At 49.3% G+C, this 26334-nt stretch overlaps 1 protein-coding gene across 1 annotated transcript in view; it reads right to left on the bottom strand.

Annotated features, from left to right (window-relative positions):
* The window catches only part of LOC140904567 (uncharacterized), a 708751-nt gene that overhangs the window by 129113 nt on the left and 553304 nt on the right, over positions 1 to 26334 (bottom strand). The window contains 1 exon segment of the mRNA XM_078851059.1: positions 25668 to 25677. Within this exon segment, the coding sequence (XP_078707185.1) occupies positions 25668 to 25677 (10 nt within the window).

Below are 26334 nucleotides of genomic sequence, written 5' to 3' on the forward strand. Positions count from 1 at the left end.
ATTGAAGCACTTGCAAATGGCCCTTCTAGCGTCTCACCAGACCGTCGGCGACCCTCTGGGGGTGAGCTGTGGGCTCCCTCTTCGTGGGAGCAACAGCTGGCTGGGTTTTGGCTGCTCAGGCTTTTGTTCCCTGGTTTTACCCACTGTGGTTTCCTTTGCATGGATTTCATGTACCTGTGTGTAAGTTTTTGCCCAAAGGCACACAGCTGTATAGGTTTTATCTACAATCTTTACAAGTTGAAGTTGCAGATGGAGGGGGCTCCCAGCAATGGCAGCCTTAAGGGGGTGGGCAGCTAGAAGCTGGGGGACTGGATCGGGACCCCCAACACTTACTGCTCTCTCTGCCCTGCAGTTTTAGTCCCCCCAAATTAGCCTGATGATTACAGCAAAAGTTTTGTTTCTCCTGCTGCTAACAGCCCACCTTCATCGATTGGTCTCGTTAAGAGTTGCTATGGCAACCCCCATTTTCTCGTCTTCTCTGTATCGCTATATCTATATCTTCCTGCTGTATTTTCCCCTGCATGCATCTGATGAAGTGGGCTTTAGCCCATGAAAGCTTATGCTCAGATAAATTGGTTCATCTCTAAGGTGCCACAAGTCCTCCTCATTCGCTTTTCCTGACTGACTGTGCTGGGGGCTCTGCCTGGCTCCAGCGCTCCGGTCCCTCCGCTACCAAGGCCACCTGGGAACCCTGATCGAGTCCAGCTTCAAGGAGTGCTGAGATCCATCTGTCTCTTTCTGTGCCTCTGTCTCTCTCTAGGAATAGCCTCCTGACCCTGCCTTTTGTGATCAGTTATAGTTTGCTAGCCCTAATTTTGTCATCAAATTTAAATTACATTTAATAGTGGAACGGTTTTTTTTTGTTTGGCTCCCCTTGTAAGGTTACTAACTGGGAATAAATAACTTTCATGCTTAAGCTGATTGCTCTCCCCCCCACCCCACCTCCATGGGTGTTTTTGGCTTCTCCATTCACTCTGCAGCAACGCTCCTTGTACCTAAGCTAAAGATCCCTGCAGCTCCCAAAATGGGCAATTCTGGTAACAGCTCATTTGGGGCTTGAATTGAAGGGGGATGGACGTCAGTCTTGGGACAAGTAACCTGCTATGGCCAAAAACACTTTAGCCCTGTGCACCCTTCCAGACAAGGCTTATGTCCCAAATACTTTGGGTCTTCCTGGATATGTCCCTGAATAATCAAGGACCTTGACCAAAAATGTCATCACGTCTTAAAAGGAAGAAAGATTGTCGTTGTGGAGACCATGAAACAAGCCCTGCAACATTTTGAAACATATCCCAACAGTCTATGTCAAGGTTCATTCCCCACTCTGAACTCTAGGGTACAGATGTGGGAACCTGCCTGAAAAAACCCCTAAGCTTATTTTTACCAGCTCAGGTTAAAATTTTCCCAAGGTACAAACTATTTTACCTTTTGTCCCTGGACTTTATTGCTGCCACCACCAAGTGTCAAAGAAATATAACAGGGAAAGAGCCCGCTTGGAAACCTCTTTCCCCCACAAATCCTCCCAAGCCCTACACCCCCTTTCCTGGGGAAGGCTTGATAAAAATACTCACCAATTTGCATCGGTGAACACAGACCCAACCCTTGGATCTTAGGAACAATGAAAAAGCAATCTGGTTCTTAAAATAAGAATTTTAATGAAAGAAAAAGTAAAAGAATCACCTCTGTAAAATCAGGATGGGAAATACCTTACAGGGTAATCAGATTCAGAACAGAGAATCCCTCTAGGCTAAACCTTAAGTAACAAAAAGACACAAAAATTAGGAATATACATTCCATTCACCACAACTTCTTTTATCAGCCATTTCAACAAAACAGAATTGACTAACCATCAAACTAACCATCAGGCTGGAGTTTCACACACTGAATGATCAGAATAAAGGGACCTGCAATGAGCTATAGGCCAACAACCATTCACACTGATTCTTCAGCAAGTGTTTTAGAAGCACGAGAACACCAGCAAGAACCAGGAACGGCTCAGAGACAATCAGCAGTGAGAAGGAGAACAATTCACCAAGCAGATGATTGGTTCTGGCTTATTTGCTGGGCCTTAAACGAGAAGAACAAAGTCCTGAGTCTCCTCCCTGCCACGAGACCCCCTGCTCAGCCAATCAGCGTGGAGACTCTGGCGGTGGGCTGAGGGTTCCCCAGATGGCCCAGGGATGGCTCAGGTCACCGGTGAGGATCACTCTCAGAGCACGCTTCCTGTCCCATCTCTTTGGGAGGTCTCCCACCATGAGGGCTATAGAGTACCCCCTCCTCGCCAGTGGAGGGAGGGAAGCAGGAAAAGGGAAACCAAAAAAGTCAAACCCCAAGGACTCAAAGGGACAAAGGCCAAGCTGGGGGAAAATTATCCCACCTTAACCTCCTGTTTTCCCTGCCGAGAATTTGGCCAGCAGCTGGGTGGATCAGGCTGCCTAGGTACTAAACCTCTCTGGGGCTCTTACCTTCTCCACAGGGACGTCTGTCTTCTCGCTCAATTAGCAGTGGAAAAGGAGAAAACTCCAGAGAGGCTCCACCTCGCGCTCACATAGAATCATAGAATCATAGAATATCAGGGTTGGAAGGGACCTCTGGAGGTCATCTAGTCCAACCCCCTGCCCAGAGCAGGACCAATCCCAGCTAAATCATCCCAGCCAGGGCTTTGTCAAGCCTGACCTTAAAAACTTCCAAGGAAGGGGATTCCACCACCTCCCTAGGGAACGCATTCCAGTGTTCCACCACCCTCCTCGTGAAAAAGATTTTCCTAATATCCAACCTAAATCTCCCCCACTGCAACTTGAGACCATTATTCCTCGTTCTGTCATCTGCTATCACTGAGAATAGTCTAGATCCATCCTCTTTGGATCCACCTTTTAGAGAGTTAAAAGCAACTATTAAGTCCCCCCTCATTCTTCTCTTCCGTAGACTAAACAATCCCAGTTCCCTCAGCCTCTCCTCATAAGTCATGTGTTCCAGACCCCTAATCAATTTTGTTGCCCTCCACTGGACGTTTTCCAATTTCTCCACAACCTTCTTGTAGTGTGGGGCCCAAAAGTGGACACAGTACTCCAGATGAGGCCTCACCAATGTCGAATAGAGGGGAAGGATAACATCCCTCGATCTACTGGCAATGCCCCTAATTATACACCCCAAAATGCCATTGGCCTTCTTGGCAACAAGGGGACACTGTTGATTCATATCCAGCTTCTCGTTCACTGTCACCCTGAGGTCCTTCTCTGCTGAACTGCTGCCTAGCCATTCGGTCCCTAGTCTGTAGCGGTGCATTGGATTCTTCTGTCCTAAGTGCAGGACTCTGCACTTGTCCTTGTTGAACCTCATCAGATTTCTTTTGGCCCAATCCTCCATTTTGTCTAGGTCCCTCTGTATCCTATCCCTACTCTCCAGCATATCTACCACTCCTCCCAGTTTAGTGTCATCCGCAAACTTGCTGAGGGTGCAATCCACACCATCCTCCAGATCATTTATGAAGATATTGAACAAAACAGGCCCCAGGACTGACCCTTGGGGCACTCCGCTAGATACTGGCTGCCAACTAGACATGGAGCCATTGATCACTACCCGTTGAGCCCGACAATCTAGCCAACTTTCTACCCACCTTGTAGTGCATCCATCCAGCCCATACTTCTTTAACTTGCTGACAAGAATACTGTGGGAGACCATGTCAAAAGCTTTGCTGAAGTCGAGGAATAACACGTCCACTGCTTTCCCTTCATCCACAGAACCAGTTATCTCATCATAGAAGGCAATTAGATAAGTCAGGCATGACTTGCCCTTTGTGAATCCATGCTGACTGTTCCTGATCACTTTCCTCTCCTCTAAGTGCTTCAGAATTGATTCCTTGAGGACCTGCTCCATGATTTTTCCGGGGACTGAGGTGAGGCTGACTGGCCTATAGTTCCCAGGATCCTCCTTCTTCCCTTTTTAAAAGATTGGCACTATATTAGCCTTTTTCCAGTCTTCCGGGACTTCCCCCAGTCGCCATGAGTTTTCAAAGATAATGGCCAATGGCTCTGCAATCACATCCGCCAATTCCTTTAGCAATCTCGGATGCAACGCATCCGGCCCCATGGACTTGTGCACGTCCAGTTTTTCTAAATAATCCCGAACCACTTCTTCCTTCACAGAGGCTGGCCACCTCCTCCCCATGCTGTGCTGCCCAGTGCAGTAGTCTGGGAGCTGACCTTGTTCATGAAGACAGAGGCAAAAAAATCATTGAGTACATTAGCTTTTTCCACATCCTCTGTCACTAGATTGCCTCCCTCATTCAGTAAGGGGCCACAATTTCCTTGGCTTTCTTCTTATTGCCAACATACCTGAAGAAACCCTTCTTGGTTCTCTTAACATCCCTCGCTAGCTGCAACTCCAGGTGTGATTTAACCTTCCTGATTTCATTCCTACATGCCCGAGCAAAATTTATATACTCATCCCTGTTCATTTGTCCAATCTTCCACTTCTTGTAAGCCTCTTTTTTGTGTTTAAGGTCAGCAAGGATTTCACTGTTAAGCCAAGCTGGTCGCCTGCCATATTTACTATTCTTTATACACATCGGGATGGTTTGTCCCTGTAACCTCAATAAGGATTCTTTAAAATATAGCCAGCTCTCCTGGACTCCTTTCCCCGTCATGTTATTCTCCCAGGGGATCCTGCCCATCAGTTCCCAGAGGGAATCAAAGTCTGCTTTTCTGAAGTCAAAGGTCCGTATTCTGCTGCTCTCCTTTCTTCCCTGTGTCAGGATCCTGAACTTGACCATCTCATGGTCACTGCCTCCCAGGTTCCCATCCACTTTTGCTTCCCCTACTAATTCTTCCCGGTTTGTGAGCAGCAGGTCAAGAAGAGCTCTGCCCTTAGTTGGTTCCTCCAGCACTTGCACCAGGAAATTGTCCCCGACAGTTTCCAAAAACTTCCTGGATTGTCTGTGCACCGCTGTATTGCTCTCCTAGCAGATATCAGACATACATGACCCTGAATTCTCTCTCAGTCCTCAAGGAGACACCTCAAGAAGGAGACTCCCTGCAGCAAAGCCTTGGGGGTCTCTGAGATCCCCCTGCCCTGCAGCCTGTCCTCCCTGGCCGTTGTCGTGGACTCTCTGTGAGGTCACCGCCTCCCAACCGCCTTTCACCAATCAGCTGAGTGCTGCAAAAGGCCCTTGTGATGTCACTGCCACCCCCACCCCTGCCCTGCAGGGCTCATGTCCTGCCCCGAGCCGGCTCCTGTGCATGTTTGAGCTGCTCCCCCTGGGTCACCTCCACACACTCAGTGGTCGTGCAAGGGTTCACGCAGGCCACACATGGAACCATCAGAGGATGCTCAATGTGCCGCACCCAGTTTTGCAGAGATTTGGAGACTTGAAGGCCAGAAGAGACTGTTAGATCATCTCATCTGGCCCCCCTACACATCACAGGCCTCCTGCATGGTGCAGTCGCGAGTTTTGGACCAAAGCAGACTCGAGAAAGGCATCTCATCAAGGGATGGAGGAAGCACCACTTCCCTTGGGAGTCTGGAGGAAATTGATGCTGTGGGGGGTAGGGAATTGACCCCAAGGCCACGCTTGTGAGTCTGTATCATAACACACATACACAACAGCACTGCGCAAAGTATGTACGTCACCTTAACTCTGATGTTTCCTAACGTTTAAAGGCCTGGTCTCCAGGGTGTTCTCTGTGCTTATAGATCTCTTTTGGGGAGAGATGCAATCATTTAGTTCAGAGTGGGAGCCGTGTTAGTCTGTATCAGCAAAAAAAAACCCAAAAACAAAAAACAAAACGAGGAGTAGTTCTGGCACCTTAGAGACTAACAAATGTATTTGGGCACATTTGACGGTGTGGCTGATGTGATTAGGTCCGAGGATGGTGTCCCTAGACTAGATATGTGGACAGAGTTGGCAATGGGTTTGTTGCAAGGATAGGTTCCTGGGTTAATGTTTTTGTTGTGTGGTTGCTAGTGATTATTTGCTTCAGGTTGGGGGGCTGTCTGTAAGCGAGGACTGGCCTGTCTCCCAAGATCTGTGAGATTGAGGGATCGTCCTTCAGAATAGATTGTAGAATCTTGATGCCTAAGGAACTCCACTGGTAACCTCCCTCCAGCCTGACAGTTCACCTTTCAGCAGGACCCGCTATAATCTCCCTGTTTTTAATTCATAGATTCATAGATATTGAGGTCAGAAGGGACCATCATGATCATCTAGTCTGACCTCCTGCACAAAGCAAGCCACAGAATCTCACTCCTGTGCAAAACCTCTCACCTATGTCTGAGCCATCGAAGTCCTTAAATCAGGATTTGAAGAGCTCAAGGAGCAGAAAATCCTCCAGCCAGTGACCCATGCCCCATGCTATAGAGGAAGGCGAAAAACGTCCCGGGCCTCTTCCAATCTGCTGCAGAAAAATTCCTTCTTGATCCCAATTATGGCACCAGCTAAACCCTAAGCATTTGGGCAAGATTCACCAGCCAGATACCCAGGAAAGAATTCTCTTTAGTAACTCAGATGCCACCCCATCTAACATCCCATCACAGCCATTGGGCCTATTAACCATGAATATTTACAGATCAATTAATTGCCAAAATCATGTTATCCCATCATACCATCTCCTCCATAAAATTACCGAGTTTAATCTTAAAGCCAGATAGGTCTTTTGCCCCCATTGCTTCACTTGGAAGGCTATTCCAAAACTTCACTCCTCTGATGGTTAGAAACCTTCATAAAAAGAAAAGGAGTACTTGTGGCACCTTAGAGACTAACCAATTTATTTGAGCATGAGCTTTCGTGAGCTACAGCTCACTTCATCAAATAAATTGGTTAGTCTCTAAGGTGCCACAAGTACTCCTTTTCTTTTTGCGAATACAGACTAACACGGCTGTTCCTCAGAAACCTTCATCTAATTTCAAGTGTAAACTTCCCAGTGACCAGTTTATAGCCATTTGTTCTTGTGTCCACATTGGTACTGAGCTTAAATTTTAATTCCTCTCCCTCTCTGGTATTTATCCCTCTGATATATTTATAAAGAGCAATCCTATCTCCCCTCAACCTTCTTTTAGTTAGGCTAAACAAGCCAAGCTCCTTGAGTCTCCTTTCATAAGACAGGTTTTCCATTCCTCGGATCATCCTAGTAGCCCTTCTCTGTACCTCTTCCAGTTTGAATTCATCCTTCTTAAACATGGGAGACCAGAACTGCACACAGTATTCCAGGTGAGGTCTCACCAGTGCCTTTTAGAATGGTTCTAAAACCTCCTTATCTCGACTGGAAATACCTCGCCTGATGCATCCCAAGACCGCATTAGCTTTTTGCACGGCCATATCACATTGGCGGCTCATAGTCATCCTATGATCAACCAATACTCCAAGGTCCTTCTCCTCCTCCGTTACTTCTAACTGATGTGTCCCCAGTTTATAACTAAAATCCTTGTTATTAATCCCTAAATGCTTGACCTTACACTTCTCATGATTCAATTTCATCCTATTACTATTACTCCATTTTATAAGGTCATCCAAATCTTCCTGTACGATATCCCGGTATCTCTCTAAATTAGCAATACCTCCCAGCTTTGGATCATCGGCAAACTTGATTAGCACACACCCACTTTTTGTGCTCAGATCAGCAATAAAAAGATGAAATAAGATTGGTCCCAAAGATTGATCCCTAAGGAACTCCACTTGATCCTGCCCTGGAGATCTTTTAGTTTGGGGCTGAAGGTGATAGCTGGTGGTGTTCTGTTCCTTTCTTTGTTGGGCCTGTCATGGAAGACACAATGAAGATGACTGGATGTGGAAGCTGCCGTATGTCCATGATCCTGGAGGGGGGACCTGGTAAGAGTTTTGTCTGCATGAAATGCCATCTGCTCGAGCTGATGGAGGAGAAGATCTGAGGTTTGGAGATGCAGATGGAAAGTCTGGTTGAGTTTAGAAAGGGGTTTGAGCAGATGATGGAGCAAAGACATGAGGTATCTGAAGGGAAAAGCTCAGACTTGCAGATGGAAGCAGGACTGGGGAATTCTGAGGGGAGACTGCTGGGTGAGGAAAGTGGTCAGTGGAAGCATGTGATGAGAAGAACCAGGCAGAGGAAAAGACGGGCTGGTGAAGGAGAAATAGAGCTCAGGAATAAGTTTTGAGAGTTGGAAAATGAAGAAGGGGCTCAGCAGGTAGTCACTGAAGCTGGAGGGGCAAGGAAGAAGAGAAGAGCGGCTAGTCCTATAGGAAAAGGGGAAAAGTCAATGGAGACTACACCAAATATGAGCCCCAGGAGGATACAGGATGGGTTGAAGAGGATTACAAGGGAGAATAGCAATGGAAAGAACTTGCAGCCAGAGGGAACAGGGGATAGACTGGAGAATAGAACTGTCACCAGGGAAAGGCAGGTCTACGTGATCGGGGACTCTTTACTGAGAAGAGTAGACAGGCCTGTAACCAGGCCTGGAGAAGGGCAACAAAGGCGTGACAAGATTATGACTGTCAACAGATGGCTCAGGCAGTGGTGCTAGAAGGCGGGCTTTGGGATGTATGGCCACTGGGAGGCATTCCTGGACAGAGGACAGTTCTCTCGGGATGGACTTCATCTGAGTAGGGAAGGAAATAGACTTCTAGGATGGAGGCTGGCACAACTGATTCAGAGAGCTTTAAACTAGGAATCTGGGGGAGATGGTTGGTTGGGGGATGTCCAGGTAATCTCCATGCCGGATTTTAGCCTTGAGAGGGAAGAAAAGAAAGTAAGAAAGGATACAGCCGTGGGTAGGAGAATGGCTATAAGGAGGAAGGGCAGTGTGGATACCAGTCTAATAGGTTCTGCTGGCTGTAGAATGACCGTGCCTCATTGGGTAAAGAATGTGAGTGAGGCCAAACAGCAAAAATGAAGATGTTTGTACACCAATGCGAGGAGCCTAGGTAACAAAATGGAGGAATTAGAGGTACTGGTGCAGGAAGTGAAACCAGATATTCTAGGGATAACAGAAACAGGGTGGAATAGTCGTCATGACTGGACTATGGGTATTGAAGGGTATGTGCTGTTTAGGAAAGACCGAAATAAAGGTCAAGGTGGTGGAGTAGCATTGTCTATCAATGAGGAGGTAGAATGTAAAGAAATCAGCGATGGAATGGAGAAGACAGAGTCCATCTGGGCAAAAATGACATTGGGGAAGAAATCTACTCGAGCCTCCCCTGGGATAGTGCTTGGAGTGAGCTAGAGACCGCCGGGATCTCATGTGGATATGGATCGAGCCCTCTTTAATGTTTTTAATGAAGTAAATACTCATGGAAACTGCGTGATCATGGGAGACATTAACCTCCCAGATATAGACTGGAGGACAAGTGCTAGTAATAATAATCGGGCTCAGATGTTCCTAGATGCTGTTAGATGGATTCCTTCATCAAGTAGTTGCTGAACCGACAAGAGGGTGTGCCATTCTAGATTTGGTTTTGGTGAGAAGTGAGGACTTCCTAGAAGAAATGGTTGTAGGGGACAAGCTTGGTTCTAGCGATCATGAGCTAATTCAGTTCAAACTGACCGGAAGGATCAACAAAAAATAAATCTGCAACTAGGGTTTTTGATTTCAAAAGGGCTGACTTTGAAAAATGAAGGAAATGAGTTAGGCAAGTGGATTGGACTGAAGAACTTCAGGGATCTAAAGGCAGAGGAGGCCTGGGATGACTTTAAATCAAAGCTGCAGAAGCTATCAGAAGCCTGCATCCCAAGAAAGGGGGGAAAATTCATAGGCAGGAGCTGTAGACCAAGCTGGATGAGCAAGCATCTCGGAGAGGTGATTAAGAAAAAGGAGAAAGCATACAGGGAGTGGAAGATGGGAGGGATCAGCAAGGAAAGCTATCTTACTGAGGTCAGAACATGAAGGGATAAAGTGAGAAGGACCTTGCAAAGAGAATTAAAACCAATTGTAAAAGGTTCTATCACCGTGTCAATAAGAACAAAACCAAGAAAAAAGAAGTGGGACCGGTAAGCACTGAGGATGGAGTGGAGGTCAAGGATAATCTAGGCATGGCCCAATATCGAAACAAATACTTTGCCTCAGTCTTTAATAAGGCTAAGGAGGATCTTAGGGATAATGGTAGCATGACAAATGGGAAGGAGGAGATGGAGGTAGATATTACCATATCTGAGGTAGAAGTGAAACTCAAACTGCTTAATGGGACTAAATCGGGGGCCCAAGATAATCTTTGTCCAAGAATATTAAAAGAACTGGCACATGAAATTGCAAGCCCATTAGCAAGAATTTTTAATGAATCTGTAAACTCAGGGGTTGTACCCTATGATTGGAGAATTGCTAACATAGGTGCTATTTTTAAGAAAGGGGGGAAAAAAGTGATCTGGGTAACTACAGGCCTGTTAGTTCGACATCTGTAGTATGCAAGGTCTTGGAAAAAATTTTGAAGGAGAAAGTAGTTAAGGACATTGAGGTCAATGGTAAATGGGTCAAAATACAAGATGGTTTTACAAAAGGTAGATCATGCCAAACCAACCTGATCTCCTTCTTTGAGAAAGTAACAGATTTTTTAGACAAAGGAAACGCAGTGGATCTAATTGATCTAGATTTCAGGAAGGCGTTTGATATGGTGCCACATGAGTGTAAGCAGTGTCAGGATGAGCTCCACCCTGACATCTGGTGGTGAGGTGTGGCAAGTTGTGGAAAAGAACTTCAGGGGCCGATCTCATTTGCATAGGCACACCCACCACGCCTAGAATGAGACCATAGCTGCCCAAATGGTCACTTTGGCTGCTGTGGGATCCCCAGTGTCTCTGTTATTGGGGCAGGAAGAATAAATTGTTATTACCCTGATTATGGGAACTGTGCTTGGAACTGTACGTGGCCTTTTGTTACGATGGAGGGATTCACCATCACCTAAGTAGCACTCGCTAGGCAAGGGTCATGGGTTCCAAAACTGTGTGAATGGAGAGAGGCTGGGGACAAGTATTAATACTTGGTGGCATGGGCCCCTTGGTGAGGGCCTTACATGCTAATTGCACTTTCTCCTCTCTCCACTGTGGAATATCAGGGCTAATTTTGATTTCATTAGAAGTCTAGTTATAGGCTGCTGAGCTCACTTTGGGCTGACAGTGCACCAGCACTGGGGCTCCCCTATTATAAGCTGAATTCACCTAAGCGCTGAAATCACTGAGTGTTGTGTTAAGTAGTGGGGGAGCCTGAAGATATATTGTGGAGCAGTTTGCGGGACGGCTGGCGAAGCAGTTCGACACGGAGCAGTGTGTGGATGGCAGGAGTTGCTTGTGGGCCGTGGAGCTGAGCGAAGGAGTTCGTGGGGCGGCTGGTGGAGCGGAGCGCAGCTGAGCGAAGGAGTTCGTGGGGTGGCTGGCGGAGCGGAGCGGAGCGCAGCTGAGCGAAGGAGTTCGTGGGGCGGCTGGTGGAGCGGAGTGCAGCTGCGCGAAGGAGTTTTGTGGGGCGGCTGGCGGAGCGGAGCGCCGCTATGGAGCTATGGGGCGGTCAGCTTCAGATCACGTAAGGTGCCTCTTACCCCCGTCCCATTTCCACCCAGGTTGGGAGGTAAAGCTCCGCCGATAAACTTTCGAACTCTGGGGCTGCCCTGACCAGGGACAGAGACTTTTGGGGCATTGGACTTTTGGGGTTGCTGGACTCAAGAACCAAAGGGAAAAGGGCATGCCCCAATTTGCCTGGGGTGGGGTTGTTTTTGCTCATGGGTTGTGTTATGAATCCGGTTGGTGGTGTTTCCCCAACATAATGCCACATTGTTTCTCTCTGTTATTAAAAGACTTTTGCTACACTCAGACTAGGTGCTTGCGAGAGGGGAAGGATTGCCTCTTGGAGGCGCCCAGCGGGGGTGGTATATATTTGTCCCAGGTCACTGGGTGGGGGCTCGAGCCGGTTTGCATTGTGTTATTGGAATGGAACCCCTAGATATTGAACCCGGCCCTTGTTGCTGCCAACTCTGACGGGCAGAAGGGTTACATGAGGAATTTTTAGTTAAAGTGGAAAAGATGGGGATCAATATGAAAATTGAAAGATGGATAGGGAAATGGTTAACAGGGAGATTATAGCGGGAACTGCTGAAAGGTGAACTGTCAGGCTGGAGGGAGGTTACCAGTGGAGTTCCTCAGGGATCAGTCTTTGGGACCAATCTTATTTCATCTCCCTCCCTCAGCTCAGTGATGGCCTGAATTGCCCCTTCTCCCGGCAGAGCCAGAGGATTGGAAGCAGCAACATCAGACCCCTGTGTGGCTCGCAGGAATGAACACAAACACGCCCTTGTAGCTGGACAGATGGTGAGTTTTACCCCTGGGATACGACAAGGCTCAAGAGAAAGGTGGTGGCCCCACATCTAAGGAATGAAACACAACACAGTCATCATCGTTACGCCCATCCTTGCCCCTTTATACGTCTACTGTCTCGCTCCCGCCACCCTCGCCCTCTGTGGGTTCAGTGAGAGCCGCACTCAGTGCTTCCGACACACACAGACTCACACACACATCTTGCAAGGAAACCTCACCACGGAGCCACATGCACCTGTTGCTTCCCTGCCCCCCTGCTCTCCAGAATCCAATCCCAAGGAAAGCTTGTCGGGCCCAGAGCTGGCAGGGCGCCCGGTGCTGGAGCATTGAAGCTACTGTGACGGCACTCAGAGGAAAGATGCGGAGAGATGCAAGTTAAGAATTGGCCAGTCAGGTTTCCAGTCCCCTCCCAGGTCATTCCCTCACTCGAGCAAAGGGGCACATCTCAATTCTCAGCTGGCTCAGTCGAGCTGCATCGTTCTTGTTTCCACTCAGTCAGGTTTGAGGCCTGTTTCGCACCCTGTCTTTGAGAAGACAGTCAGAAACTACTCTCTGAAACAGCCAATGCAGGAGGACGTGTTATCGCTCCTGCCCCAACACAGACAGACAAAGAGAGAAATGTTCTCGCTTTGAGGGTGGGACTCCCTGCCCTGGGCCAAAGACGAGCACCTCTCTTTGACCTTGGTCGCTCCTTCAGCTTTTCTTTCAGCAGGGAGCCCGAGAGCTCAGGTGCTGGAGCGCTGCGTTGGTCAGTGAAGCTCGGTGAGCTCCAATGTCACTCGGCTCTTCTACCAGCAAGTCAAAACACAGGAAGGATTTCCTCATTTGACAATACTGGGGCTGTCTGAGGGTCTGTCCACACTGCACACTGAGCCTGTCTCTATGTGGCCTGGGCTTGCTGACTTGTGTTGCCAAGCCGGTGTTTGAGCATCCGGACTGCAGGGGAAACTCAGGCCTCACACTGTGTCTATCTGTCAAGGTTCCTTCCCCACTCTGAACGCTAGGGTACAGATGTGGGGACCTGCATGAAAACCTCCTCAGCTTACTTTTACCAGCTTAGGTTAAAACTTCCCCAAGGTACAAACTATTTTACCTTTTGCCCTTGGACTTTCGCTGCTACCACCAAAAGTCTAACCAGGTTTTTTATTAGGAAAGAGCCGTTTGGAAACGTCTTTCCCCCAAAAATCCTCACCAAAACATCGCACCCCCCTTCCTGGGGAAGGTTTTGTGAAAATCCTCATCAATTTGCATTCAGTTTCTTAAAAGAAGAATTTTAATAGAAGAAAAAGTAAAAAGAATCACCTCTGTAAAATCAGGATGGTAGATACCTTACAGGGTAATTAGATTCAAAACACCTAGAATCCCTCTAGGCAAAACCTTAAGTTACAAAAAGATACAAAAACAGGAATATCCATTCCATTCAGCACAGCTTATTTTCTCACCCATTTAAAGGAATCAGAATCTAACGCATATCTAGCTTGATTACTTACTAAGTTCTAAGACGCCATTCCTGTTCTGTCCCCGGCAAAAGCATCACACAGACAGATCCAGACCCTTTGTTTCTCCCTCCCCCCAGCTTTTGAAAGAATCTTGTTTCCTCATTGGTCATTTTGGTCAGGTGCCAGCGAGGTTCTCCTAGCTTCTTAACTCTTTACAGGTGAGAGGATTTTTCCTGTGGCCAGGAGGGATTTAAAGGTGGTTAGCCTTCCCTTTCTATTTATGACTCTATCCTACCACAGGAAGTCGTCCTAAGTTACGCTGCTCCAGCTGCGTGAATAACAGAGCTGGATTTGACGTCGCTTCGGTCGACTTCCTGCTGTGTCTACACTGGGCTGGGTCGACGGGAGACGCTCTTCGGTCGACTTCCCTTCTTCCTGCCGTTCCCGGCGCAGTCCCAACGGCAACCGGAGCGCGCTCTGCTGTCAATTTAGTGGGTCTTCACTCGACCCCCACGACATCAACCCCCAGTGGATCCACCGCAGCAAACAGAGCCTCCCAACCGTGCTGCCCCATCCACACGGCACGACTTAGACCCGAGTGGGAAATTCAGCTCCTGTGGGGTGTGTCACCCTCATCCGCTGAAGATGCTCCCCGAGTCTCCAGGGATTCCTGCCCTAACTGCCCTCCAGCCGGTTTGTGTCCATACGCTCCCCGCGGGGAGGCTGGGAGTGGCCTGGTTACAAGCGCTGGTTGCTCAGGCCTGGCGGGGAACGGAAGCTCCGGGCAGCATTGACGGTCTGGAGATCCCTCCGGGGAAGCACAGGCGGTGGGTGGAACAGGCGGGGAGGCGATGCTGCGGGGTCCTGCGGACGCCCTGAAACCAGCTCACAGACCCCCAGGGGTCACGCTGCCCTACACGCTGTTGCAGTAATGTTTGTACAAGGCGTGACGCTGAAAGAGCAGCTTGTTTCAGAGTGTATTCAGGCCAACGGATGTGTGTGTTAGTAGAGATCAAAGCGACTGTTCAATGTTCAAATGTATTGGGTGTTTAAACCCTCTGAAAACTCGTGGAATGTTGTTTGCACTGTTTTCATGTCTCTGTGTCCTGTTACGCTGTGACAGCAAAGAGTTGCCTTGTGTGGACCCCTGTCACTAAATAACCCCTCAAAGGAGAATGAAGGTGTGTGGGATGCAAGTGAAGAAAAGGTTCATTTCCAAAGAAGGGGTGGTAAGAAGCAGGATCCCTGGGCGGGGGGCAGGAGGGTGTGGTTTGCACTGTTGTTGCCCAGGGTGGGAATGGGGAACTGGGCTCTGGCTTAAAGCGGTGTCAGGCTTCGGGGGGCTGGGTTCAGAGCTGGAGGTTCGGGTTGGGGTGAGGGTTGGGCTACAGTTTTGGTTCAGGGGTTTCGAGTTGGGGGGCAGGTTATGGGGTTAGGGTTCCAGTTGGGTTCCGGGTAGGGGGTGGGGTTTAGATTTTGGGGGGAGGGTTTGGCCAGCAGCAGCATAGAAGTGCGGGTGGCAATGGGGTGCAGCCAATAGTGATAAGTCGGGGGTCTTTTAGGTCGTTTTAGTGTCAGTAGCACCCTGGGAAGGGGGGAGGGTCATGTTTACGACAGGGGGCTAAAGTGTTGGGGAAGGGGGTGGCAAGTTGACCCATCCCACTTCGCACTTCCCACACGGACACGCACAATACGGCGAACGCGCGGACGCACACACGTCACACACACACGATGACACAAAACAGCACACAACGCGACACACAAAGTAACACACGACACAGACACACACACAACACGACATGGAAAGCATCACACACATGACCCACAACATGTCTCACACACACACACGCTCAACACAACATGACCCACAACATGTCACACTCACACACTCAACGACACACAGCACGTTGCACGTACGTCGCACACACACAACGTCAGACCCACAGTTTGTTGCATGTTGCACGTATCACGTCACGCACAGGTCGCACCACGCACATGCACACGCACAACACGTCACACGCACACAAACTCTACATGTCACAGACACAACACAGACAACACGACACACGACACAAAATGGCACACGACACTGAGACACACACACACACACGACACTGACACATTGCACATGAAACACACAGAACGTCGCACGTCACACACAAGATGTCGTACTTTACATGTCACACGCACAACACGTAGCACACAGCACGTCGAGTGTTGCTCGTGCATCACACATCGCAAGTTGTAGACCCCACGTTTCATGTTATACTCACAACACATCGCACACAGCCTGCCGCACGTTGTAGACAGGACGTCACACGTCGCACACACAACACAGTGCGCGTCGCACATAAACAGCACGTCAGGCGAACACTGCACATTGCACACGCATAACACGTCTCACGCGCGCACAACACGACACACACCAACAAAACACTCAAGACAACACACACACAAGCACATCTCACACACACACACGACACCACATGACACACAATATCTCACACACACAAACACGTCTCTCACACACGCCAACACACACACACAACACACTCCCACACACACACACACGACACATGATGTCGCACACACGCGGACACACACAATGTCTCTCACATGCCGACATACGACGTCTCTCACACACGACACCGACACACACACATGACACACAACGTCTCATGCACACACAACACCGACACACACCACACATGACGACTGACACACACACAACACACGGCCTCTCACACACACACACACCCAACACATGACATCTCACACATGACGTCTCACACAAACACACGACGTCTCTCACAGACACCCACACACGCCCACACACACACAACATACGCCCACACCCACACACACACACTTGCCGACACACGACATCTCACACGCCCACGACACGACATACGACACGTCACACACACACAAGACGGCAGAGGACACGACACCGAAATCACACGCGACACCGACACGTCACACGACACACAAGACGGCAGAGGACACGACACCGAAATCACACCCCGGAGACGACCCCCCGCGGGGGCGAGAGCGGAGCGGGGACGGTCGGGGGAACTCGGTCTCTGGGCGGCGCGTGGGGCCGGTGTGGGCGGGAGGGAAGAGGGCGGCAGGGCCGAGGGCGAGATTCCCAGCCCCCGTCGAGCGCTGTGGAGCGAGGGCTCCGGCTCGGCTCTCGCAGCGGCTCTGGCGAGGAATGGTGCCGGAGCTCTCGCCGGAGGGGAACGCGGCAGGAGGGGCCTGAGCCGCTTGGGCCTCTTTCCAAGGAGGCGGAACCAGGCCTCCGCTCTCTGCCCGCTGCAGACCCGGCTGCCAGGTCGGCGCTGCCAGTTCCTCGTCCGCACTCGCCGTCTTCTCGTGTGTTCGCCAACTCGCTCTCTCCCCTCTGCTCTCCTGGTGCCGTCTCCCTTGGTAGGACACGGGTAGGTGTGCATTCCCACAGGTGAGGTCTCGGGAGCCATGGAGAAGTCGGAGCGGAGGAAAATCATGCAGGGCAGTAGAAAGGCTGCAGAAAGTACCTGAAGAGACAAAGGGAATGAGAAGGGGGGAGTCCAGACTAAGACAGGAGTCTAGTCTGTAAAGAGAAACAACGGGAAGTCTAAGCTACAGAAACTCTTCAAGTTGCCAAAAGACATTTAGGATGGGAAATGACTTCTTGAATCCAGTCTCTTTTAGATCTTAGGCTTAGTATGTGTGTGTATTTGTATTTGCTTAGCAATCTGCCTTCTTCTGTTTGCTATCCCTTATAATCACTGAAAATCTGCCTTTTCTAGTGAAACTATTTGTTGTTTATTATTATTATTAAACTCAGTTTGTGCAACGGGTGCTCCGGGAGGAAATGATTTGTGTGTTACTCCAAGGGGCCGCCCGGTGTCACTCTTGCTCCATGAGGGAAATGATTTGTGCTATACCTGGTTTAGCCACCCACTGTCACTGTTGGGCCAGGAGGGAAATGATTTGTGCAATACCTGAATTGGCCACACAGTGTCCCCATTGCTCCGTGAGGAAATGCTTTCTGCATTACTCCAAGTGGCCACCCGGTGTCACTGTTGGTCCAGGAGGGAAATGGTTTGTGCATGACCTGAATTGGCCACACACATCACTGTTGCTCTGGGGGGGGATTGTTTGTGTGTTACTCCTGAGTGGCCACGTTGTCTCACTGTTTCTCCATGAGGGGAATGCTTTGTGCCTTACCCTGTGTGGCCACCCAAGACAACACACACAACAAACACAAAACATCACACACACAAAACACGACAGACGACACTCACACACACACACACAACGTGACACCGACACACACAGAGAGAACACGTCACACATACAGAAACACATCTCTCACACACACACAACACAGGACACCGACACACACAAACAACATGACACACAAATAAAATGACACACAAAACAGCACACAACACGACACACAAAAATCACACACAATACACGACACCGACACATACACACACACACACACGAGACGAGGCACAAAACGGCAGACATGACACAGAAATCACACATGACACAGACACCCACACACAATACGACACACAACACCTCACATGACACACAAAACGGCACACGTGACACACACACACAACACGATGCACAAAACATAGCTCACAAAATATCACACACCCACACACATGACACACACACAGAACAACATGACACACGACACACAAAACGGCACACAACACGAGACACAAAAATCTCACACAACACATGACACCGACACACACAACATGCACACAAAACGGCACACAACACAGCACACACCGTCACACGCACACAACACAGCATACAACATGGCACACACACACTCAACATGGACCACAACACGCACACATAAACACATCTCACACACACAAAACGACACACAAGTCACACACACAACACGTCACACGACACATGCAACACGACACACACAACACGGCACACGGCAGAAGGTTTCATCGAGGAGGAGGATGTCCCGGGGTCCCCGGGCGATGCTCTGGGACTGCTCCCCAGGAAGCCAGGCAGGACTCTGGGGAAGTCTCCTCTCGGGGAGCAGCCTGTCTGCAGGACACACAGCTCCCCCGGCTCCACCTTCCTGGCTCTGACCTCGGAGCCTTCAGCCTCCTCTGCCCCTCCCTGCGCTTCCCACAGCCAGTCCGCCCAGGCGGGGTCCTGGGGGGGGCAGAGGGTCCTGCCCCCCAACTCCTCAGTCAGACGGGACTCTCAGCCAGCCAGGAAAACAGAGGTTTATTAGACGACAGGGACATGGTCTAACACAGAGCTTGTAGGTGCAGAGAACCGGACCCCTCAGCCGGGTCCATTTTGGTGGGGGGCAGTGAGCCAGACAACCCCGTCTGCCCTTCGCTCCATGTCTCCAGCCAGCCCCCAACTGAAACTCCCCCCAGCCCCTCCTCCTCTGGGCTTTGTCCCTGTCCCCGGCCAGGAGGGCACCCGATTCCTTTGTTCTCCAACCCTTTAGCTCTCACCTCGCAGGGGGGAAGGGCCCAGGGCATCAGGTGCCAGGAAAGAGGGTGTCGGCCATTCTCTGTGTCCAGACCCCTGCACACACCTGCCCTCCAGAGCTCTGCAACGATCATACACCCTTACCCCACCCCCTAGATCCTTAAGAACTGCATACGGGAAACTGAGGCACCCCCACACGATTCAGAGGAAACATGAAGTCCCGCTTCATCACAGATGACTCCAGGAGGTGAGTTGCTTGCTATCCTACCATGTTTTTCTGTCTCTCTCCTCTAGTATGTTGGCCAACACACACATTCTGTCTCTGTCTCTCTCCTCTCCTGGTGCCAACGATGACCAGACCCCAGGTGCCTGGGCCCCAGTGCCCCGCCTGTGCTCCATCTCTTCCTGTATCTGCCTCACCCCTTCTCCCAGCCCACACTGCCCACCGCTGCCTGGATGATTTCCCCCTCTCCTCCACTGCACCCCCCTCTGTGGGGTCCCTGCCACTCACCGTCTGCCTCCTCTCCTCCACCCCCTCCCCCGCTTCCCCACGGGTCACTCTGGGGGCCGGTTTTCTTCACCATCTTTGTGCATGATCTGGAGGATGGGATGGATTGCACCCTCAGCAAGTTCGCAGATGACACTAAGCTGCGGGGAGAGGGAGATACGCTGGAGGGTCGGGATAGGGTTCAGAGTGACCCAGACCAATTAGAGGATTGGGCCAAAAGAAATCTGATGAGGTTCAGCAAGGACAAGTGCTGAGCCCTGCACTGAGGAGAGAAGAGTCCCATGCAGTGCCCCAAGTGTGCCATGTCCCTGCCCCGAACCGACCCTCCCGGAGCATCCTCAATTCCATGAAACAGCTGTTCTGGGGTGGGCAGGAAGTGCTGGGAGGGAGAGTGGGGAGTTGCTCAGTGCGGGTGTGTCTCTCTGGGTGGGGTCTGTGTGTGTTTATGCACAAGCTGATTGTGATGTCACGGAGGCCAACAGCAAAGAGTGTTGGGCGTCAGCATTCTTGCCCTGCCGTCAGTCTGCCAACTGGCTTGGTTGACAACGGCTGGTGACCCAAGGAGCTGCTGAGAGACGCGGACCATCCCTCTGTCAGCAACTTCTTGAATCAGCTATTTCCACAGGTGTTTGAGGAACAAAAGGATGAGTTTTTACAGAAGGTAATTCCCAGATTCTTTCCCTGCTCATTAGATCGCACACGACAGGTCGGTGCCTCCTTCTCCTGGGGACGGGTGGGGGCGGGTGTGGCAACAGGCAGGTCTCAGCGTTCCCTTTTGATTTGAAAGTGGCCATCTCTCAGGTCTCCTCCTGCTTCAGCCGGTCAGGTTCTTTGGAGGCAGATTTAGATGATTTTATCTTTCAGCAGACTAGTCGGGGGGAATTTCCAGGGATAGAACCAAAAGGGAAGATAACAAAACTCGTGTAGAATTTAGATTGAGATCTCCATCAATAGTCTTTCCCTTGGAGTTGCCCCTAATGCACTCCTTGCCTTCAAGTTGGGAATAGAAACCCTTTGTCTCCTGTCATGACTGCCAAAGAAATGTGTGTTGAGAGAATATCGATCTCAGAATTTACATGATTGAAATGCACATAAATGAGCTCAAATAATGCAGAAGAAATTAATCTTAAGATATTGAAAGTGATACAGCTCCACTCCCATCCCCTGGCTGTCATCTTGGCAGTTCTCTCAGAAAGAATCTCATGGCGATAGATCTCAAAACTCTCTACAAATTCCACTCTACCCCCTTGGGCTAGAGAAAAGAGATGTGTCGATCCCCCCCGCCCCACAATTCCTTTCCAGGAAAGGGGTTTCAATCAACTGTCGCCTACATTTGTCATGGGTCTCTGTAGCCAGACAGCCAGCCCCCCCCCCCCCTCAGACCAGCATTGCTGGAAACACAGGAGGAAGCAGGAACAGGGCACTTAACATATATTCCAGCACAGCCTTTGAAGCTGTGAAAGCACAGGTGTGCTGCTACAATGTGCCTCTGGGAACAGATACAATGATTAAGCTCACAGCAGGCAGAGGCCCTGTGACAGAATTCGGAGACATCAGAGCATTGACAGGCAAAGCTAAGATGCGTTCCCTTCAGGGAAACAAGGGGGCACCATCTAAAGGACATAAAAACAAGCGAGAGCCAACCCAGGAGGAAAAGGAGCTTAGAGCCAAGTTGTGGAGACAATGTCTGGCTTTAGGTTATCCCAGAGATGTGATAAATGGACTGCCCACAGAGCGGCTAAAATTATTCACCACCTTTAAAAGAGCTGACTGGGAGACAACTCATGCTACTCCCAGTGCACCTCTGCAGCTCTCTCCTCTTTCCCCACCTGCAGACACCCGGTATACTCCATTGCTGCGGCAACTGCAAGAGTTACCAGAGCAGGGAAACTAGCTTGCGGGGGTCAATCTCCTCTCCTAATAAACCAGCTTAAATCCAAAGAGGAGAAAACAACAGCAAAAGACCCCCGGATACATGTAACTGTAAATGACAAACACATTATTCCTTTCTTAATGGACACAGGGGCTCAAAGGTCCATGATTAAGCGAGAAAGTTTTCAGGGCTCGCCACCTACTGGCGGAAAGCAGGTACTCGTTACAGGGGTAAATGGCAGTACCATAACTTACCCATTAGTTAAGATAAAACTGGATATCCCCTTGCAACCCCACCATCAGCCCCGAAGATATGAGGTGATTTTGGGCAATTCCAACATACTGGGCATGGACGTTTTAAGAGGAAAGAAGGGAAGGATTAATGGGGAAAGATGGGCTTTTGGAGTCAGTTCTGTTCCTCATGCCACCCACCTGGAAGAGGAAAGCCCTCCCCACTATTCTGTAAACTTACTTAGCAGCACGCCTGCTCTCCCGCCCTCAACAGTAACAAACACAAAGCAGTATAATGTCCCAGCTGAGGCCATAAGCCCTGTTACTGACCTGATCAAAGATTTGGAACAGCGAGGAATTTTAATTCGTACCCACTCTCGTTTAATTCTCCTGTGTGGCCCATCAAGAAACCAAATGGCAAATGGAGACTCACTATAGACTATAGGAAGCTAAACAGTAACACTGGACCATTAACTGCAGCAGTCCCTAGCATAACAGATATTGTAAACACCATACAAACCTGGGATAAACCCTGGCTAGCAGTATTAGGTGTAAAGGACATGTTCTTCATGGTCCCTTTGCAACCAGCTGACCAGGAAAGATTTGCTTTTACTTGGAAAGGTGTACAATACACTTTTACCCGAATGCCACAAGGGTTTAAACACTCACCCACTATTTGCCATGGGGCACTGGCAAAGGTCCTAGATGACCTTATACTGCCACCCAATGTACAAACTGTGCAATACATTGATGACATCTTAATAGGTGGGAAAACCTCAGAAGAGGTACAGAAGGCTATGAATCAAATCAAAGGAGCACTAGAAGCCCTTAATTTAGAGTTACCAGCTGAGAAATGCCAAGGTCCCTCCCAAGAGATAAAATTCTTAGGTACTGTATGGATGGGAGGTGGGAGGTCTGTGCCTAATGACACTGTGCAAGAGCTAAATCAGGCACCCTCCCCTGAAAGTAAAGATCAATTGAGACAGATTTTGGGAACCCTGGGGTTTTGGAGAAAACATGTACCTGGCTTTGCCATTATAGCCAGACCATTGTACAATTTGTTAAAGAAAAGTGCTGCCTGGGAATGGGCTCCTGCCCATGAGGAAGCCCTCAGGCAACTGATAGGGGAGATACACACCTATCAGGCTCTGGGTCCCATACATCCTGAAGCCCCACTCCATTTGTACCTAACTGTGGGAGCCACTGGAATGTCTTATGCTCTCTGGCAAGACAGTGACACTGCTCCCAGACGACCAATTCAGTTTGGTTCCAAGTCATGGCAAGGGTCACAGGCTAACTACACGCCTTATGAGAAGGTGCTTTTGGCAGCTTACACAGCCTTGAGAGAAACTGAGGAATTAACTCAGGATAAGGACATCACAATTCACACTCCTCTTCCAATCATTAAACCTATATTGGAAGGGAAAGAGTTACCACCTGGTGTAGCACAAAAGATGACTATCCAAAGATGGGCACTTTACATACACCACAGGGTAGGGAGTGCAGACACTGCACAAAACCCCACTATGATTCAGGAATCCCTATGGAAAGTAGGAATGCCTGATGAATACCGCCTACCTCCACAGCAGTCTCCCATTAAGGATGCTGCCCCATTTGATCCTTCTAAGCCTGAGGGAGTATGGTTCACTGATGGCAGTGCCAGGCTGGTAAAAGGAAAATGGAAGGGAAAAGCTGCAGCAGTGCCTGCAGACCCCTCTGCAGCACCCCTAACTGCTGAAATTGATGGGTCAGCACAACTTGCAGAATTGGCTGCAATTAAACTGGCCTGTGAAGCAGGAGCCACTGCAGTATATACGGACTCCTATGCGGTATGGGCAGGTGCCACTCAGTGGATCACTAACTGGAAAAATAACCACTGGGAAATAGGAGGTAAACCAGTCTGGGGACTGGAATACTGGAAGTGGTTATATCAGCATGGCCTGCAAGAACCCCTGTCTATGGGACATGTCTCAGCTCATCAGAGGAATAATACCCCAGCTGCACAGTTAAACAATTTAGCCGATGCAGCTGCCCAGCTCTTTACCACACAAGTAGAATGGGAACGCTTATATTCATGGTTACATGATAATTTAGGACACACAGGAAGTGATGAGTTAGTGCGGCAAGCACATATCAGGGGGTGGCCTATCACCCACAGACAGGCTAGAGACCTGGTGCAAGCCTGCACTATTTGTGCTGAGACTAGAAAACATATAGCAGAAGGACAAAGGTTTGCCAGGCTAAGAGATGGAAAAACACTATGGGCAACCTGGCAGGTCGACTATGTCGGACCACTGCCCACTACAAGGCAGAGGTGGAAATACATCTTGACTGGAGTAGAAATTGTTTCAGGGATTGGTTTTGCATATCCAACCCGATTGGCAACAGGGTTATCCACAGTTATGGGACTAAACCGCTTAACAGCAATTGTCCCAATGCCTCAAGAAATCCAATCAGATAATGGTTCGCATTTTAAGAATAAACTTGTAAGGGAATGGACCCTTAACCATGGAGTCCAATGGACCTTCCACCTTCCATATCGACCTCAATCTAATGGCATGATCGAGCGCTGGAATGGGTTGCTAAAGAATCACTTGAAGCCTACTGATGGCACGTGGGGAGACAGACTGGACGAAGTGGTGCAGAGATTAAACAACAGACAGACTCCTACAGGAAGTCCAATCAGCAGGGGATTCTTCCCTACAGGGAAAGCTATCTCCCCTGCCAGAACACCACTGCACAGTTCCAAGTATGCCCCCGGAGACACTGTTGTGATTAAACACCCAGCCCTGGGAACCTTTACCTGTGTTTTGCACGCCTATATAGAGAAAGGTGTATGGAGTGCCTTAAATGCTGATAAAAGGCTAATAACCATTACAGAGGCTTGGATCGCATCCAAGACCGGCTGACCATGTGATTTATTGCAGGAATGGTCCCATGGTTCCGAGCAACCTGCCAGCTAACCTGTCAGCAAAATGGACCATGCAGCAGACCTGTTTGATCACTAGAGACTATTATGGACTGTTGATATATTTGCCATTACTTATAATAGCAGGTGTAATTTTTGCTTTTAGTGTTAAAATAAGTTTTTTAGCTAGAACACGACCCACCAGAGATATGTTCCTGCAAGCCCTCATGATCCTTCTGTTGGCTCCAGTCACCTTGGCAATACCAGAACATCCTCTTCGGGGAGCAATCCAAACCATCGCCTCAGCTGCTGGTGCTACAAATTGCTGGATGTGCACCTTGCTAGATTCAACCAATGCACTGGGAATTGAATTTGTACCAGTGCATGCAGTGGCTGAGAATGGACAAACCTCATGGATGCAATGAAAAGGAGTACTTGTGGCACCTTAGAGACTAACCAATTTATTTGAGCATGAGCTTTCGTGAGCTACAGCTCACTTCATCAGATGTTTACCGTGGAAACTGCAGCAGACTTTATATACACACAGAAATCATGAAACAATACCTCCTCCCACCCCACTGTCCTGCTGGTAATAGCTTATCTAAAGTGATCAACAGGTGGGCCATTTCCAGCACAAATCCAGGTTTTCTCACCCTCCACCCCCCCACACAAATTCACTCTCCTGCTGGAGAGTGAATTTGTGTGGGGGGGTGGAGGGTGAGAAAACCTGGATTTGTGCTGGAAATGGCCCACCTGTTGATCACTTTAGATAAGCTATTACCAGCAGGACAGTGGGGTGGGAGGAGGTATTGTTTCATGATTTCTGTGTGTATATAAAGTCTGCTGCAGTTTCCACGGTAAACATCTGATGAAGTGAGCTGTAGCTCACGAAAGCTCATGCTCAAATAAATTGGTTAGTCTCTAAGGTGCCACAAGTACTCCTTTTCTTTTTGCGAATACAGACTAACACGGCTGTTCCTCTGAAACCTGTCATGGATGCAATGGTTAGCTCAACACTTGGGATTCTCCCTCTCCCCGTTTTTACATTCGGTTGTGAAAACTGTTTTAACCATTTTAATTATTGTAATTTTTTTTTGTGTAACTTTATGTATTATGAAGCGTTTGATTCAAACTGCTCTTTCCTCCACGCAAATCAGATACCTAGAGCTAAAAAGGGATCCTACCCAATTCCGCGAACCCTCATCCTCTAATTTGGTTGTTGGGTATTTCTAGATTTCCCCAAGGAGGGCAAGAGGTGCTGGCATCACCGCCACCTTGCAATCTGGGATGTAGTGTGGTGCATCAGGGGGTGGAATGTAGCCAGACAGTCAGCCCCCCCCCCCCCCCCCCTCAGACCAGCATTGCTGGAAACACAGGAGGAAGCAGGAACAGGGCACTTAACATATATTCCAGCACAGCCTTTGAAGCTGTGAAAGCACAGGTGTGCTGCTACAATGTGCCTCTGGGAACAGATACAAGGATTAAGCTCACAGCAGGCAGAGGCCCTGTGACAGACATGGCTCTTAGCCCCTACTAAATAGCGTGATGCACACACCCCAACATCCTAGGTGGGAAAATATTTACCCTGATAAAAGAAGTGTCCAGTAGTCGAAACTTATTGTTTCTCTCCTTTGC

The sequence above is a fragment of the Lepidochelys kempii genome, unplaced genomic scaffold (genome assembly GCF_965140285.1).
Source record: "Lepidochelys kempii isolate rLepKem1 unplaced genomic scaffold, rLepKem1.hap1 scaffold_29, whole genome shotgun sequence".
In the NCBI taxonomy this organism is placed as follows: domain Eukaryota; kingdom Metazoa; phylum Chordata; order Testudines; family Cheloniidae; genus Lepidochelys; species Lepidochelys kempii.